At 36.9% G+C, this 15,959-nt stretch overlaps 1 protein-coding gene across 19 annotated transcripts in view; it reads left to right on the forward strand.

The window, feature by feature from the left end:
- Positions 1-15,959, forward strand: part of NUMB (NUMB endocytic adaptor protein) — a 90,646-nt gene that overhangs the window by 61,941 nt on the left and 12,746 nt on the right. For 10 of the 19 annotated variants that reach the window (XM_064658193.1, XM_064658191.1, XM_064658189.1 and 7 more), the window contains 2 exons: positions 6,175-6,249; positions 11,447-11,524. In XM_064658193.1, coding sequence (XP_064514263.1) covers positions 6,175-6,249; positions 11,447-11,524 — 153 coding nt within the window. Of the gene's footprint in view, positions 1-6,174; positions 6,250-6,618; positions 8,586-11,446; positions 11,525-15,959 lie in introns of all 19 variants that reach the window. The other 9 variants (XM_064658208.1, XM_064658199.1, XM_064658200.1 and 6 more) reach the window with 3 other exon arrangements.

Here is a 15,959-nt window from a genome sequence, read left to right on the forward strand (position 1 = left end):
TCTGTTTTTTTAAAATTAGGGGATCTCCAGTGTCATACATGGAAACTGAATTTTTTGCAGGACTTGAAGAAAAGGTGCAGACTGACTACACCTGTGCAGTGTGTGTATGAAACTTGGTGCTATCAACACTTGATTTTCTTCTACTTTTTCTTTTATTTTTTTAAGAGAAAGTTTTAAATTTATTTAAGAATGTTGAATTCCTGGAAAAGTAGGACTTGCACATCACAGCAAGCAATGAAAAACCGAAGTCTGACAGTACATGTGTGAAGCTGGGAAGGGGCTAGGAGAAAACCTCATCAAGGGAAATTTAGGATAGGCATTAGCAGTAACAGCTTGGCAAAATAACGTTCCGTTCTAACAGTGAGGCATATAAACTACAGAGTAGAAGGTGCAGCCTATTGATCTCTAGTTACAGAAATGTCATAATCCTTCAAGGCTGAATGCTCTGATGTAGATGTGGAAGTAGATCCTGCCCTGAGGCAAATGCTGTCCTACATAACCTCCTGAGTTCCTTCTCTGCCTCATTTTAGGGATTGGTAAGAATATGAAGAATATAGCATTTGTATATCCTGTATTGAACTTTGGTACCTTGTCTTCAATATTCCTAACGGGAAATGTTTGTTATTCCCTCACAGTGTTGTTTCTGTTCACAATGATAAATGTCATGTGAGAATCAGTAAGTGAAATGTACATTGTGGCTCTTAGGTGGATGTGAAGTGAAAGACACAAAGAACTACCGGTATGGATACTGCTTTAGATTCTTTTGATCCACACTATTCATAGACACTTAGCAGGCTTAGGCTACTACAGCTCCTTTTTTGGGGTGTTTAACAGGTTGATGAGACATTTTGATTTCTAGTGATGTGCATAGCATCCTAACTAACCTATAGCTTTGAGTAGTCAAAATTAAACCTTGTTGAGGCTTAATCATAGAATTTCTGTTGTCTAAGCAAACATCTGTTTCAAACTGATAAATTAAAAAAGACAGGAGCATGGGTGTGAGAGGAGGGAAATAAAGTGTTCAGCATTGGAATGTAAATCTTACAGAAGTGAGCAGAAAAGTAGCTCAGCTTTAAGACGTATCCAGGGTTTCTGGATTTAAGCTTATGTCTAGTTGCAAGACAGCATTTCACTGTGAAACTTTGGAGCTCAGGCTTTAAATCTTGAGCAATGCCAATCCCAGAAGCATATCTATACAGATGTCAAGTAGTCAGTCTTACTGTTGCAACTAATACCCCAGAACTTACAGAGAGGAAGAAAGAGGAATGTTGCTGCCTCTAGGAAAAGTACCAAGGAATGCTGGTGTGCTCTTCTCTGTGGCAGCTAGTTACCTAGCACAGGACACCTTGGACAAGACTTCAAGTAAGCTCATTTTCTGTGTCTGTCTAGTTTCAAATGTAATCCGAAGAACCTAATCTGTTATTGCAAAGTAAACAGCACATGTGAACATCTGCAGATACAGAGGGAACGCCCAATTATTTGTGTAGCTGAGTCTGTTTCAAAGAAAGATTGTAATAGCATATTACCAGACTTGAAACAAAAGTGGCATGAGTGAGTTGTCTAGGTAGAAGGAGCTCTGGTGAAGGATCTTTTTGCCAGCTATTATTGTTGAACTTTGAAATTTTGAAAACTGAGTCAGTCAGTATTTGTGAAAGAAATGAAAATAAACAAAGAAAATGAGGGCATTATTTCTTGTACTAGGACAGAGATGGTAGATCTGTTTTGTTTCTCATCAGCAATGTTTCTGACCTGATATATGACCCCTTGATGTTTTATAGGAGCTATTTCAGTAGCATATATTTGGGGGATGACAGTAGGACTGACAGCTTCACCACAAACACTTAATATGGTAACTTGAGTTGTTCATTTTTAGATGAAGTTGAAAAAAGTTTAAAATGTTGAAAAAGAATAAAGTTTCTCAAGCATTTTTCAAGTTGTAAGGATGTTTTGCTATGTGACTTGTTCTTCTGTCGATTGCTTTCTGTTTAACTTGAGATACCAAAAACCACCATCAGTGAAAGAGAACATAAAAATCAGAGGTGAAGAGGGAAAGTTTTTTGATTTTTTGTTTAATTTGCTGTACCATCATCCCTTTTTGTTTTCTGAAAATGTTAATATAAGCAATACTTCTATTTAGTAATGTTTGCATTAAGAGCTTCTCCAACAGCCCCTGAAAATATTTTATTTGGATTAGAGCTCTTATGTTATGTTACTTTGTATGTGGATTCTGTCCACAAGGATTTTAGCTTTCTGTAAAAGCACTGGTGGTTAATTTCTGGTATAACGATTAAATCTCTTACAGAACATCTTATGTCTGAGAATTGCTGATGTCATGACTATCATTCATTGGTTGCTATGGAAATTAAGTATGAGTGCATTCAATATTAATACTGCATTCCTGCTATGTGCACTTTCCTGATGGAAAAGTACTCGCTTTCTCCAGGAACATTAGCTGCAGCAATCCCTGTGACAAGAAATGCTCTTTGCAGACATATCCGGGGTACCCTCTTCCTTACTGTTCTCAAAGTCATCATCCACCACAGTATGGCTTAGGCAGTTCACATTGATTTTTGTATACGCAGTTGTTGTGTGTCCCAGCCCTTGAGTGTGTTTGTGATAATGTGCTGTCATAGATTTGCAGATTCACTTACATAGGGCGAGCCCAGGCACTTCAGCAGTATGTTTCTTTAGTTTGAAAGGGAAGTGCCTTTAAGAGATCCTGAAAGGTTGTTTATACCAGTGTGGGATTTGTGTTTCTGCTTTTTAAAGTGTTTTCCAGGTAATCTCTTAACTGTAGTGGAACAACAGAATTTAACAATGGTTTATTTTTCCTAAGTCTTGAATTCTGGGGTTTAAGTTTAATTTCAGACTCTTAACTAGTAGATGTATTTCCTTTATTAAATTTTGAAATGTCACTTTTAAAATGCTGTTGCACTAATAAGTTGAGCCAATATTTCAAATTTAAGGCTGAGTTGTGATATAATTACAGTTCGATACTTCTGTGTATAGAATATACACAGAATATATATATATATTCTGTGTATAGAATATACACAGAGGTGTATATTCTATATATAGAGCATACCAGAAAAGGTCTCAGTCTTTGAAGCAGTTTTTTGCCAATTTTCTTAAGGAAATATTTAGTTTTTTGATTATGTCCCATTAAAAGTCAGATAAATATTGTAGCATTGGTTAAATACAGCAGCCACGTGTATCTGCTCTCAGCCTGGCAGGGGAAAAAGTTTTTTAGAAATAAGCTTGAAGATTTTGAAGGAGGCCTACTGCTTAAGGGACACTTGGTTAAAAGAAGAAGAGGCCCACAGCATTCTGATTATGCAGCTGAAATTTATTTTTACAAGAAAGAAACTTAAAAGTAAATTGGCATGTATAAGGACTTAATGTAACACCACCCCATCCTAGAAAAAGGAAAAAAACAAAGCAGGAAAAAATTCGAAATTGCCTGTAAAATATGCAAGACCACTGATAACGATGAGCTTCTGGTTTCTGCAAAATTGGTGCGATGGCAAAAAGAAGGTTTTTTTTGATGAAGGACTGAAAGTGTAATGTGTAAATGCAAACAAAGCAGCTTTTGTCCTCCATATAATAAAGAAGTATTGTGTGACAGTGTAATTTCTTTTATAATTCAGAATTGATTGATGCTCAATGAGGTCTGTGGATTGTAGCCTCTTGGTGTGGGTAGATGCACTTGATATGTGTAATAATGTCCCCATTCACTGGGGTGGAAGCAGTGTTTGAAAACTGCAGCTAAACTTGCTGTCTCCAGCACCAGTGGCATGACTGATTGCTAAAAGTTCGAGCATGGGACTTGAATAGAGGTTTGGCAACACAGGGGAAAATGGTTGTCTGTTTTGGAGTGTGATATGAGGCAATATTTACTCTGCTCTGTTTCTCCCTTTTCCAACCAAAAGGCAGGTTGCCAAGAACGGGGACTGAATGGTTTGGATCTTCAGTTAAAAACATTTCATCTACACCGGAGTAAATGAGATGTGCAGATAGCTCAGGAAATCTGAAAGTTGTCTTCTATTTGAATGATACTTTAGTGGTTGTGAAAACTAGATGGCTCATTCCCTACATGTATTTTTTTTCTGTCCAGTATAAACTTCAGTCTTATTCTGTCTATATCACTCTATATCACTCTCTTTCTAAAGAGAAGTTACTAAACCCAAACCTTTCTCATGACAGGTATCTACAATGACAGAATTTCTGCATTTCTGGACTCTGGAATTTCCAGAGGAGTCATGGTACAACTGAATATCCATCTATGATGGTTGTTAATATACATACATACTTCCAGGCACATAGTAATTACATCTTTAGCTGTTACTATTTGCGTATTCTTAGGATTAAAATGATCTAGTTTGTGTTTTGGAGAAATCAAGATATTGTGCAAGAGTTCCACAAGCTCAGCTGAGGGAGTACAGTTGCTGCTTTGGCAGCTCCAGCATTCAATTATAAGGCTTCAGCCTCACAGAGCTCATTTTCAAAAAGCTCTAAAGTGTCAGATCTCTTTTATTTACCTTCTAGTGTCTATGCAATTTATTTTTCAAGTTGTTCTCCAGCTGTGAGGGCTGGTTTAAATGAAATTCTCGTAGAATTGTTCCATCCACATTTAACTCTGAAGAAAATGCTACATAGTGAGATTTAATGTTAAAGCCCTCTGTCACTTAAGATATTTAAACCTTTCAGCAGTTTAATGATATATAGAGTCTCCTTCTGGAGCACCTTACCTTGCATGAAAAGACCTCAACTTTCCAATTTCTGTTAAATCTTTAAAACAGTCTTGATTTTGTCCATTTAGTTGAATCTGTTATGTTAATTTAAGACTGCTTCAGTATGGTGCTAACGAGTGAAATATTTTTGTCCATCTAGCTAAGTATGGTATCCTAATTAATGAAACAAAATCTAGGAGATTTCAGGTAACTCATGATAGAATATTCTGTTATTGAGTGGGACGTGTCAATAGATTATTAAACCTAGGTCACTACTGCATTATGCGACACAAGTATTGGTTCTTATATTTTAAAACCACTTATTCACTCTCTAGCTAGCCTAGAATATAAATGCTGAATTGCATACAATTCACGTAAATCAGGGAAAGTTTGCTCTTATTACAAAACTTCAGAAAGATTTTAATAGTTTTGTTCAAGAGTTAAGTACTTTGATAAGAATATGAATTTTTCTGAGAGAACATTTCCTTCCCCTGTCAAAAAGAACTATGATTGGAAAAGGTAAGGAAATTGGAAAAGTTAGAGCTAAAAGTTCCAGAAAGTTACAGAATGTAGAATTAAACTATCCCAGACACTACACTCTGATGTATTTCCTGCAATTGCTTTCTCTATAGGCTAATATTGTTCTGGGTTGTAAATTTGAAAGCTTTGAAACTTAAAGTTTCTATTCAGTGTTATTTTGCTGGGGGTTTTTTTGGTTTTGTTTTTTAAGTAGTGCTTGGTAAGATGAATATGCATTTTTGAAATCTGCATATTATAAAAACAAATTTAAAAAAAATTTAAAAAATCAAACTCCAACCTTTTTTTAAGAATGATGAATGTCTCTGTGTCCACTTAACAGCTTGTTGGTTTAATAAAGATAAACAATTTTGGTTTACACTTTAAAAAAAGGTAGGATAGAGGGGAAGGGAGCAAAGAAAGATTTTTTTTCTTTTCTGTTTGAAACATTGAAATTTCTTGTATTTGGACATGAACATTTGAATATATTTATTCATCTTACCGTGTAGTGTAATTCAGTTTTTGATAGTAAATATATTTATTCAAAACTAAGTTATTCACCGTCATCCCTATATTGATGTAAGATTTTCATGCTATGCTGGTAGAAGAAAAGACTGAAACTCATTCTGAATAAGCAGGAAAATACAGTTTTCAGTACTTTTCAATTTCATATTTTCCCCTGAGTAAGGGAAGTCTGTCTTTCCCTCAAAATTCCTAGTTGTATTATGCTTTTCTGCTGGTGCTGGTGCACCACATTATATACACAGTCAAACCCTCAAATGCAGGTCTCAAAAGAAGGCTGGCAAAGTGCTGTTAGTGTCTGTCATCTCAGCTGTACTGAGATGAATTCAGAGCTTGGATTCATCAAAACCCTGGGAGTTTAAGGAACTAGTATTAAGCTTTTCTCTCCCTACTCTCTTTCCTGCAGTACTTGGGACATGTCGAAGTGGATGAATCCAGAGGAATGCATATCTGTGAAGATGCTGTGAAGAGGCTGAAATCTGTATGTATATTTTTTTCATGACAAAGTTGGCTTTGGGGCTGTGAGTGTTACTGGAAAAGGTCAGTTCGGCAGCAGTGCCCCAGCTAAGGACTGAACTTTTGACCCATGTTAGGAGAACAGTTGGCCGGTTTGGGACCACTGCTGCAGTTAGGGGGACATGCTAATCTGATGATGAGAGGGAGAGTTACAACTGTTCTTTCTACTTGCAGAAACTATTTGCAAAACAAATGTGTAAATTCTCTGTGACCTTTCAGGCTAAGTTGGTACCCACATGGGACTTGAACCATTGTTTTTTAACAGCTTTCTCCCTCTCTCTCTTTTCTTCTCCCCCTCTCTCTCTTTCCCCTCTGTTGCCTGCCACTTTAATAGTGACTTAATTCACCATTATTATACAAAATATTACTTGTTTTAGGCTGCTTTTTTGTAATGCACTGCAACATTGTAGTCATGCATGAAATAATCTGGCTTGCATCTGCTCAAAGTGGCCTGAAGGCTGCCTAATTCTGATATGTCATAAGTGGGCTGCTCTTAGTTTGGCTTCTGTGAACGTTTGCTCCTGTAAATGGCACTCGTTCAAAGCTCTTTGTAGTTCTGTGGCTCATTTGAAGAGGTCTTGTCATCTCTTTCCTGAAGTAATAATACCACAAAATCCTGTGGAAATAGCAAACTCTAGAAAGGCAGGGATCAGTCTATCAAGGAACTGAGGCTATAACATCATTGAAAAGAACAGGAGAAAGGACATAAAAAATTTGAATTTTGAATGGAGATGGAGAACTGCAATCCTTGTCATCATTTCTCTTACATGTTTTAGCTATATATTCTTCAGTGTGCCTTCAGTGGAAGAAACTCTTGTATCCTTGCAGCTCAACAAAATCACTGGAAGTCCATCAAACACTTCTACTGCACTTTTGCTAACTTAAAATATCTGCTATTGGATGTCCCTTTTTTTTCCTCGCCAAATCTGAGAGCTCAAATGACTTCCATCTAGACCTGTTCTTCCCTTCTTTCTAGCACAGAGTGGAAGATTATAGGTTATCTTTTCTGCCTTCTGTTGTGCTGTAAAGTTTCTGAATTGGTTTAATGCTCTGATTAAAATCAAGTCTTTTCATTCTTTTCTCTCTCAGCTAATGTATAGCAACCTGTTAAAGATGCATCCCATCTGTTCCCATTCAGTCCACAGTGATTGGTCATTGATTTTTATTAAAATGGGCCACACAAATATAAATTAATTTCTTTGTTCTCTGGATTTAGTTTATGTACCTAAAAGTGCAAATACTGACCGCATAATGAATTGCATCCGTTTTTGTCCTTTTTTGATTTTTGTTCTCAGAATACTTTCTGTTAGCAAACAAATACCACTGCAGTATCTACGTTATGGAACTTCTCTCATTCTCTTCCCTGGGGAGCTATGCCGTGAAGTAGCTGTTTTCTAGTTATAAAAATCTTACAAGTCCACAAGTCAGTTAAGAGTAGCTAAGCTTATAATTAATGAGACATAGTAAAAGCATAGCACCCAATTTCTTCTAGAATCTGGATAATTCCAGGATTATGGTTCTTGATCACATTAATTATTGATTCAAATGTCAGACTTAGATATCTAACTTTTACAGTGCATTCCCTGGAAATAAATAGTTTAATTTCTCTGTTCTGTGCTGTGTCATTAGTCCACATTGTCGATGGTGTGAATTCTACCCATTCTCCTGAATTAAACATTTTTCTTCAGATAATTTTGATTTTTTTCTGCAGTTTGAAGTTTTTGATGTCTGTATATAAACTGAGCAGAAGCTCACATCTCTTACAATTGCTATTTACATTGTCTCCTTTGTCAGTGTTGGAAGTTGAAAAGTAGAGGTGAAATTCACTTTGGGCCCCAAGAGGAAGATTCATGTTACTGAAAGTACTTTATATGTGCTGTAGTTGCTAGACTCCATCAGATCCAAGGTTCATTTGGAGCTGCTCACTGCAATTCAAGCCATGCCCCTCTCCCCAGCATGTAGTTTTTAAACCAGAGGCATTTCTTTAGGACACCACTATCGCTGAAAGCTCTTTTCTGTACAATATGCTCTCTTAATTTAGCAGAAGCCAAACACTGGGTAATGTTTCAGCATGCAAGGAATGTGGTAAGAAAACAGTTTGTTCTTCCGGTAGTCTCTTTCTTTCACACTGCTTAGTTATTTTAGTGGGCTTCCTCTTGATTTTGAAAGAATTACAAGTTTAAGGTGCAGTGCTCTCATACTGAAAGACTAGCTTAAGGGAAATTGGACTTCACTTTTTGTATGCTTAAACTACATCGAAATGTATCTCAGCTACTTCAGTCTTTCTTTTTTTCTCTGCAGGTAAGGTGTAGGTTTTATAAATCCAGTCAATAAAAATGAGAATTGTTGAAATACTTGTGTCTTGTAGCTTTTAATAATTAAGTTCTGTCTGTCTTTACTTATTTTAATAGATATATTTTTCCCTCTTAATTCTTGCTCTACAACAGTTGGCAATTCATTTGGGGAACTGAAGGCTGTTCTTTTATAGGGCTGACTCCTGGATTTTAAAAAAAAAATTAATGGGATTTGTCAAGAATATAGAACAGTGTTAATCAGTTTAATTACTGCTTTGCTTTTTGAAAGAAAATATGCAAACAAATCTCATTGTCTCTTTATCATGTGTAATAACCTTTCAGGGATTTTTTTATTACCTGTTCCTTTTATGTGGCATAATTATTTTTGAGTATTGCGTCTTGCAGAACCTGAAACCAGTTAATGGGTGAGCATCTTCTTCAGACATTGTTTAATTGACAACTGAGTAAAAGAAGCCACTTTAAGCTCAAGAATCCCTCATCCATGCTTGTATTCTGTTGTTACAGTTTTGTAGCTCTGAAACTGCACACCAAACATACGTAATTTTCTGTCAGATGAAATGGCACTACAGTCTCATTAATAGATTAGAAATCCATGTATTCAGCTATTAGTCTATTATTAACATGGGTTTATATTATCAATGGAGCTTGCATTTTTCCCTTAAAAGGGTATTACCAATGTAGCTTACATTTTTCCCTTAGTAGGGATATATTGCTAACTCTGTATACATTTCCTATCTGGTAAGATCCTTGTAGTTGGACACTAAGCTCTAAATGGTTTCTTCATAACCATTTAACTGAATTTAAAATATTTAGTACCAACTGGATAGTAACTTTAAGGACCTTGTAAGTGTATTCAACTCAGGTGTGGTAACATCATATAAAAACAAAAGTATACTCTCTCATGTCATATTTTTATTTTAAATCAGCTTTAGCTTGTAGTATGGTTTCTAACTTGCCACTTTTTGTTTTAAATGATGCATTTGTTTTAATATATGTTCTTGTTTTAGCAGGTAAAGAGGCATAATTTAATATTTTAAAATATGCATTAGTTATCTCTAAACTACATTAACTTAGTGTTGTTTAAAACCCATTTTGCATGATGCCTTTTCCATTAACCTTGTCTAGTTTATTTAAAAAAAAAATCTTGTTTAACAAGCATTTTGCTGAGAGTAAAATTAACCATCACCTAAAAATGAGGTAGCTTCTGGTGAATCTCTTTAGCTTTTGCTGTCTTTAAAAAGCTGTTATTTAGTGTAATGCAATAGTCATTGCTCAACTTGGCAGCAGCATCCAACCCCTTCTCATTATGTACACTACATTGTGATTAATCCATTAGTTCCCCTCCTAGTGTTCAGCACATCCTGTCCAAATACAGAACCGTTCCTGCCTCCAAAAATTCTTAAGCTTTTCAGCTGACTGAACTTGAAGATGTTCTTTATGAGTTGACATGAATGTTGCAGATACTTGGTAAAACATGCCGTAGAAGGACATGGGGCAGAGAGGCACACAGCAGCAGAGGCCAGGAAATGCAAAGTCGAGATTGACACTCCCTTCTTAACTTTGTGTTTCCTGGCTTTTGTTGACTTGCGTCAGAACCATAGCTTTGTTTTAAATATAACCTTGTTTATCAATCAATTCTGGAGACACTGCCTCAGGATATTTGTGGTAATATTTTTTTAATATAATATTATCAGTGATCAACAGGTTGGAATTGCACAGTGTAAATGTGGGGTCAGGAGCTGTCACAGAGATGCTCCCTGTCTCATCTGCAATTCTCCACCTCCTCTTCATTACTATTATACAAAAGCTTTCTTAGAAGTGAAACAATTTGAAAAGGTAGCAGGAACAGCTCTGTGCTTCATGTCAGCTTCCCTCAAACGTGGAGCAGCATGTGGCTGTGCTCACAGAGCACCAGGCCTGGGGAAGTGTTCTCTCAGCCAATCAGTTCAGATCTTCTAGTTTAATTTCCACAATCTGGTAACAAAATAAAGCTGGTAAACTAAACTGCATGCAAATTTGCTTAAAATTGCTTGCTGCCCTTTTCTAAATGCAAACATAGCAAGCAGTATAATCGCTTCCAGGCTGAGGAAATTTAGGAAGTCGTAATTCAGCCCTTGGTATCTTTGCACTTGTCTGTCTTTCCCCTGTCTGAGCTGACTTGAAAGACTGTTCAGCCTATCCATTCAGAGTTGTAGAATGAATAACTAGTATTTGTATAAATATTACATGAAGTCTTGGAAGGCTTTAGAGAAAGAGGAAGGGCTCTCATTTGTGTTTTAGTTTTACCACACTGTAACATGAAATTCTTCATTCTTCGATGAAGACTGCATAAGACGTGAAGCACAAGAGTAGCGTGTAAACCAGAGCAACAAATAAAAGGAATAAAATGAAGGAGTATTTACCCCTGCTTTATAACAACCATACGTGCTTCTCCAGCTTACAGAGCATTTCCGTGGGAAAGAGCGATCAATACAGAGCAAACTTGACTGCAGTTCTGGAGTTAGAACTCTGCATTTCACAAGAGCTCATACAGTATTTTAATTGTTTAACCACTGTGTCTGCTGCCAAGTTTGGTTTATAACCTAACTAAAAGGGACTAAACAAGGGAGAGTGAAAATAAAGTAACCACTTTGCATGAAATTGGGGCTGAGGTTTTCTTCTTTCCACCAATTTCAGGGCAGTAGCTTGTTAGAATTGTGTGTGTGCCCTTTGATCTGCATTTTCATGGGATTATTTTCACATTTGCCTGTCGCACCTTCTCATGGATAACTCTAAAACCCCCTTCCTTTCCCTCCAAACCCTATTCTTGTGTGTGCTTGTTGGTTTGAAAACCCTGGGACATTTTAGCTACCTACAGTAATAGCGCTCGACTTGTCCCCCCTGTTCCTCCAGGAAAGGAAGTTCTTCAAAGGCTTCTTTGGAAAAGTAAGTTTAATGCCTTGTTTGTGCTTGCACTATAAGGAGTTACATCCCTGGTATAGCACTGTTGAGAGTTCCCAAATCCATTTCAGAATATTTACTTCTAAAACAGACTTGGGTTCAAAGTAAGAATATGGTCTAAAAAGTAACCTGAAACAGAAACTTAAATCTCTGTGAACTGTATTGGAGATCCAGTGTTCTGAAGTGATTTGGTCTTCCTGAAAAACAATTAAAATTTTCCTTTTAAACCCTTAAACTTATGCCAACCTACATCACCTGGGCAAATACCTACAGAACAGTTGAGGTCTGTGCCTTGTAAGTGCTTCGTGCTCAGCTTCCTGACACCATGAGTTGGTCCCCAATGTTAGCACTGGGAGAAAGCAGTGTGCCATCTCTTTAACCCTTCCTTTTTTGAGGACAGTCCCAGTTCAAAGGTATATGGAGATGAGACCAGGCATTTACCTACTATGGTTTCCTAATTTCAACTCAGTTTACAGTTTCTGTCATTGCTCTTGTTTTCACGAGGACAGTATCTTAGACAAGAAGAGAAGCAACTCTTTGTCCTTATTAAGAATGTGCTTTACTGTTGTCTGGGTGGTTTTATTCCTGCTGTCTACATCTCCACAAGGCAGAAAGACCGCTCTCTCTTTTCCCTCTCATCTCTTTCCTCCCTCTGTGTTTAAAATTTTGTAAAGCATTTTAATTTAGCTTTCATATGGAGTTAATCTAAAATACGGCTTCTGAAGTATCTTGTTATAAAATGAAACTTTGCTTAAATAGAAACTAACAGGTTTGTAACATCCATACATACTGGAGTCTTTTGAAGATTATTCTGTGGTCTCGGATTTGTTTTGGCTTTGCCTGGGGAGTAAGTAAGGTTTTTTCAGCTGCTTCTTTTTCACTGTTCACTCAGTTAGTGATCCGTGTCACACAGGGACAGCTGTTTCCCCAATTCAGTTTTCTTCCTATGATCTAGGAAAGCACACATCTAAAGTGTAGTGATGGTGAGGGGCTAAAATACAGTAGATGGCAAATCTGTCAGATTAATGAGATCATTCCTATGCACAAATGAAATTTAAGAGCTGGAATCTACAAAGACTGGAGTCAAAACGTGCTGTTTGCTTTCAAACCCAAAATGCTAAATTGAAAACAAACAGAAAAACCCCTACCTCAGCCTGATCAGATATGTTAGTTTTCTCTCTGCTTGTTGTTATTAACTTATGTTAGGATACATGAGAGAGCAAAGATGTAAAAGGACAGATATTGGCATAGCACTTAGATAAAAATCTTTCTTTGACTTTTTAAATTTTTAAATATGCCATCTTCCCTATTACATCTTAGTTGCTTTCTTAATGAAGTCCGATACTTTACTACAGCATTGTAGATTTGCTTTGTCTTATATTTTGACAAAGAAGGACCTACTTCTACTTCAACCTGTGAATTTCATTAATTAGCACTGAAATCACTTAAATCCACAGTGTTTAGATATCCCCACAGCACCAGTATGGCAGTGCCTTTTTTATAGCTTTGGCCTACAACAGTAGCCCGCATCTAGGGAAATCTGCAAAGAAAGGGACAGCTGTTCTCTTATTAATAATTGAGAAATACTAATAACTCTAATATCTTTTGGCTGTCTCATCTATAATTTCTCCCCAGATGCCTTGCATTGGGATTAATATAATATTCCAAACTGCAGAGCTGCTTAAAACATGCTAACAACCCTCAGAAAGTCAGTCTAGACATGTTTGCTGCTTTCCCTGTCCATATATTTCTCCTCATAAAAGGTAAATCTGATAGATTTGTGTCTGGAAATGTTCAATTGTTTAGTATTGAAGTTGCTTTTTTTTCAGCTTTAAATAAAAATGAGATGTCTGTTAATAGCTCTGGGTTAGGCTTCTGCAGTTATCAAATAAGATGCCTTTTTAGGTAGCTCTTCATCTTTTTAAACTAAAGCTTTTCTGTTGAAAAGTGTAGTGGTACGGATTTGATGATCTTTCTTATGTTTTGCTTCCACTGAGTGTGTGTTTATTTCTCATCACACAGTGTTTTATGTGGAGTCTGAAATGAAAAAAAATTCTTTATATATACCTCAGACTCCACATACATCTTAGAGCTGTTTCTAAGTCCCAGGACAGAATAAAATAGGCAGAAATACTAGAAACAATGTAGATATGTTTAAAAAATGCATTATTGAGCAACTTCAATTGTGCTCACCAGAAAACTTTGTTTTCCACCTTACAATAGAGTAGCCACTTTTTGTTTGGTGGATGCCCATCTCTAGGGCATTGCCAGCTTGTCAGTGAGGTTTCCTTTGTGCCCAGCCCACCATGGTCCTGCTTTGTCTTTGGGCCTGGAAGAACGAGTGCCTGCCCTCCCTCCTGGAGATGTCTGAGGACTCTGAAATTAGTCCAGATAATGAATCTTGTATTGCAGCAGGTTAGTGACCTCCCCAGAAGTGCTGAGCAGGGATGTTTCTATTGGTGCTGACTCAGCACTGACAAATCAGGCTTCCAGGAGTCGGTTCCACACATGACTCTCCTCAGGCAGTGTTGTCATCCAAAAACTCTGGAATTCATATGAAGACAAGCTACTGCTCTGGATCTCTAGATGAGGTAGCAACATTTAGGACCAGACCATACCGTTCCAGTGGATATTGGCTATTTGCTTTAAATATTTGTGTTTGGAGTTGCCTATACATTTCAGTGTTTATTACACAAGCTACGGTTCTGCAGTGGAGTTTGCTTTCCATGCAGTATCTTGTATCTGGTCTGATCTTTGTCCAGTATGTGCCAGAAGTGCAAATGCTCTTATCTACTTTGTAATCATGATTTACTGGACGGTATCCTGCCCATAATGGAGTAGTACTTTGATTTGTATATCCAATATAAACTGATTTGGAGAAGTACGTTCCTTTAAACATCACTGGGAGGCACAGATAAGCTGCGAATTCAGTAAACGGGAAAATCATTCATTGCCCAACTATAGTAGCAGTGGGTTTGGGGTGTAGACTGTAAGCTCTTAACACTTAGCACTGCATCCACCATCCATAAATCTAGAAAGAATTGGGAGATGGAAGTACGTTTTCTTTTTCCCTTAATGTAACAAACCCATGTTAGGTTATCTTGCATGTGGAAACTTATGTTTCCGGTGGAAAGAGGGGTCTTAGAAAGCCCTTTAGTCTTTTCATTTTATTCTGAGAAACATGAAGTTCCTAATGTTAGCTGTTTCTAAATCCTCACTTGGTAAAATAGCAGGTGAGGAGTAGCACTGCTGAAGATCATTACTGTTTTATGAAGTACCCAGCTCAGTTAAACCTGACTTTAATACAAACTTTAGGAAATGTTCGCAGTTTCTGTAGGAACAAGATTTTTATTGTTTACTGGTGAAAGATGTGTAGCTCTTGTTCTAATGATGGTAATCTAAACCAGTTACCTGCAGGCATTATCTTCTCTTGATTGTTTGTATTTGCTTGAAATAAAGATCTTTAAGACTATTAATGGCTATAAGAAACTGATGCTCTTTCTAAAACAGTTCAAGGAGACAGACCTCTACAAACCATTTGTTTTGGAAATAATAGGGACTTTTAGGCTATGGGAGCTATCTGAGCATTGAAAATACAGACTGTATTTTGTGGGTATTGATACTTACTGCCTTTTGAGACCAAAATTAGAAGTGACTTTTAAATGCTCCAATATTTTTAACACAAATGATGGTAAATTTAAGTACATCTTCCATTAGGAATTATAATGTTTCCATTAGGCATTCCAGATTTTGAATTAAACCTTTTCTGGGTTACCCACACTGTATGGTCATTTAGAAACTGGCTTCTGCAAGTACATCTCTGTAGTTTGCTTTCATGCTGTGCTTATTTTCTTTCTTTTCTCTTTAAACGCTCTTCTGTGCAAGTCAGTGCCATGCTCTGTTCTCATCAAGCTTTTTGAAAAAGCCCGGGGTGTCATTGCTGCTTCCAAAATGGGGACAGATAGTTCCTCCCCAGAAAACAAAAGTTCTGCCAGGCCCTTTTTCTTCACACTTGCTGCTTTCTCTGAGAATGAAACCAATGTGATATAATTGGAGACTTTTCATTCCAAGATAATTCATCCTTAGTGTTAAAATCGGTGTTGCAGACTTGGAACATGCAGTAGCTTATGTCAGAATGTGTCCTTGTTCCGTTACTTGTTGAAAGAATATAAATTATATACATTTGCAATACACTATTAAAAAAATTATTAAAAAGTTGCAATTCTTGCTTCAAGCCACTAGCTGCTACCCCTTCATCTTTTTTTGTTGTTGTTGTTGCTTTCTTCACTCCCTAGAGTGGTCTCTGGTGGGTGCCATTAGCAGCCACAAACTATGTAAACCCAGTGCTTCAAAAAACATTATGGGGAGAATATTTTATTAACTGGTTAAAGTATGGGGCTTGTGAATTAAAGTAACACGC

This window comes from Pseudopipra pipra, chromosome 6 (genome assembly GCF_036250125.1).
Source record: "Pseudopipra pipra isolate bDixPip1 chromosome 6, bDixPip1.hap1, whole genome shotgun sequence".
Taxonomy (NCBI): Eukaryota; Metazoa; Chordata; class Aves; order Passeriformes; family Pipridae; genus Pseudopipra; species Pseudopipra pipra.